General features: G+C 42.2%; 1 protein-coding gene across 1 annotated transcript in view; it reads right to left on the bottom strand.

Moving 5' to 3' along the window:
* The window catches only part of pi4kaa (phosphatidylinositol 4-kinase, catalytic, alpha a), a 53,791-nt gene that overhangs the window by 20,408 nt on the left and 30,332 nt on the right, over window positions 1–3,051 (bottom strand). Inside the window, exons 33-35 of the mRNA XM_037692165.1 lie at window positions 2,476–2,634; window positions 2,241–2,392; window positions 1,609–1,716 (exon numbers count right to left, since the gene is read on the bottom strand). Coding sequence (XP_037548093.1) covers window positions 1,609–1,716; window positions 2,241–2,392; window positions 2,476–2,634 — 419 coding nt within the window. The remainder of the gene's footprint in view (window positions 1–1,608; window positions 1,717–2,240; window positions 2,393–2,475; window positions 2,635–3,051) is intronic.

Here is a 3,051-nt window from a genome sequence, read left to right as displayed (position 1 = left end):
ACTATAGAAAGTACACCTGAACTATAGAAAGTTCACCTGAACTATAGAAAGTACACCTGGACTATAGAAAGTACACCTGGACTATAGAAACCTGGGCCTGTCATTCTGTCTGTGTCTACTTCCTGTCCTCTCAGACCAGCTGGTTGAAGCAGATGTTCGTCCTGAGCTGGTTCTTCTGGAGGTTTCTTCCTGTTAAAGGGAGTTTTTTCTTCCCACTGTCTCCTCTGTTCTCGCTCAGGACGGAGACTGTGATGAAGTGAAGATTCAACTCAACCTGCTGCTTCTTTAGAGAGAGAACTTTAATAATTGTCTTTTATAAAGTTTGTGAATGTTTTTGTTCAGTGTCCTGAGACGACTTCTGTTGGAGCTACAGAAATAAAGTGAACTGAATTAATGTTTCCTGAACTGTGGGCATTAGAACCAAAGAAAATTAAAGCATGTCATCTGGACCAGTTTGTTTAAGGGAGAAACTTTTTTGTGTGGGAATTAGAATTACTCTACTAATGTGGGATTTACCTTGAGTGGGAACCTTCAGTCCTTTTAAAGAATTACAGAGCTGCAGAAATCAGTAAATCCAACTCGTCCTTCTGACACAGATCATCAAAAGTAAATAATAATGTTGTAATATTGATACAAGTTTACATACATCACATACTGTAATGTATGTAAACTTGTGGTGTGGCTTCTCAGTCATCCAGGACACAAAGGTTTTTAAAACAAGCCAAGTGGATTTCATTCTGTTGCTTCTCAGTTCTAATCTGGGGCCCGGTCATCCAGCAGCGTTTTTAAATGAAACAGGAACATTTCTGTTTATTTTCTGCCATCTGAATATTTGACGGTAATACTTTTTAATCCAGGTTTCAGGGTGGAAGAAGAATTGTTTTTAAACTGCTGGCACCGTTTCACAAGAAACTCCATTTTACTTGAAAGTGTAAGTGTTTGCACGTGCGCACTATGGTCCAGTCAGTCATCAGGTTTTCTGCACATGCACGAGTAGATTAACAACAGTAAGAACAGGGGACACAGTGCTCAGTCTTCATCAGAGCTTCTGACTGACTGAAATGTAAAAATCCATTTCAGATAAACATCTACTCGATATTAGACCTGAACAATTCGTTAAATAACCAGTAAAATATGTTTGAATGAAAGTTTACAATTAGTCAACATAGAAAATAGTCTGAAAAGTGTTAATAACTGAAGACCAAGCTGTTACGCTTCCATTAGGTAAAGTTATTAAACAGCATGGGATAAATGTTCATTGTTATGCTGATGACTCACAGTTATGTTTGTCCATTAAACCCAATGAATCCAATCAGCTACTTAGACTACAAGCATGTCTTAAAGACATAAAAACCTGGATGACCCTTAATTTTCTCCTGGTGAACACAGACAAGACTGAGGTTGTGGTTTTTGGAGCTGAGCATCTCAACACGTCTGCTGGCTTCCTTCTTTAGATAGAGAACTTTACTAAATGGTATTTATAATGCATGTGAATGTTTTTGTTCAGTGCCCTGAGATGACTTCTGTTGCGACTTGGAGACCACTGGAGACGATAAATAAACTGAACTGAATTATTACGAGCTTCTGGTTGAGTCAGTGTGCAGGTACCTGAAGTAATCGAAGGCTGTAGAGTAGATCTTCTCTCTGAGAACATTCCTGACCGTTGCATTAGAGACAATGTCTGAATGCAGCAGAGCCAGACCCAGAGTCAACAACCTACAACAGAAAAATACTCATGAGGAACTCCTGCAGCAGAACACCCTGAACGTTTTCATTTCCATCTTAACTAGTGGTTTGAAAAAGTCGCAACAGCTCCTGAACTTTTTGAACATTTTGTTCCAGCCACAAACAAAAGCATTTCACTGAATTTTACGACCGACCAACACAAAGTAGCACACGATTGTAAAGGAGGAGGAAAATGATCCATGCTTTTTAACTTTTTTACAAAAACAAACCTGAAAAGTGTTGGGCACATCTGTAGTCCTGCATCTCTAGTTGTCTGTGTTTGAGTTCCTCATTGAGACCCGTATAAACTATGAACTGTTGTTTGAAATGATAAAGTAGGTTTTATACACGGTTTCAAGTTTCCCTCCACTCTATAATGCGATGATGTAGCTTTTGGTGTCTGTGGTTGTAACATTACAAATTGTGGCAGAGTTCAAGGGGTCTGAAAACTGCTTCAAGACACGGTGGAAGGTTTCAGGGAGCTGCTGCTGATTCTCCTGTAGGACGTGTGGTACCTGAACCGAGGTCCGATGGCAGCTACGTGGCGGTTAAGGCTGCTCCTGGCCTCGCCAACGTTCAGAGACAAAGAGCGCTGCAGCAAAATGCAGAAGATCTCCACCTGATCGGCGCTGGAGTATTTTGCTATCTCAAACCTCTGAACTAGAAACTAAAGAGAATAAAGACGATTTCACAAGGACATAAATACATAAACAACAGCGACAACCTCCAGCACCATGACTCTTATCTGACCTCAATCCAGATGTGATGAGGGGTCACATCTGGAGGGCAAGGGACTGGCTGACTCTCCTCTGATGCTGCCAGAGGATCAGCTTCCACCTGAGCGTCAGAGAACAAGCCCATCTTCAGCTCCACCGTCATCTGCCATGCTCCCGCCATTTCTCTCATGAACTGGACGACAGGAGCAGAAAACACACCGACTGTCTGAGAGTGTGTGTGTGTGTGTGTGTGAGTGTGTGTGTGAGATGAAGACGCACCGCTAAAACAGGAACAACAGAAGAATGCAACAAACACGTCTGAGTGATTTTTCTCTGGTCATCAGAGAACCTGAACCTTCTCTCTACACGGTGTAAGACTGAGGACAGACGAACACAGGAGATGGACAAACACTGGAGATGGACGAACACTGGAGATGGACGAACACTGGAGATGGACAAACACTGGAGATGGACAAACACTGGAGATGGACGAACACTGGAGATGGACAAACACTGGAGATGGGCGAACACTGGAGATGGACAAACACTGGAGATGGACAAACACTGGAGATGGACAAACACTGGAGATGGACAAACACTGGAGATGGAA

Source organism: Nematolebias whitei, chromosome 18 (assembly GCF_014905685.2).
Source record: "Nematolebias whitei isolate Nwh7 chromosome 18, NemWhi1, whole genome shotgun sequence".
NCBI lineage: Eukaryota > Metazoa > Chordata > Actinopteri > Cyprinodontiformes > Rivulidae > Nematolebias > Nematolebias whitei.
This window is presented reverse-complemented; position numbering and strand designations above follow the sequence as displayed.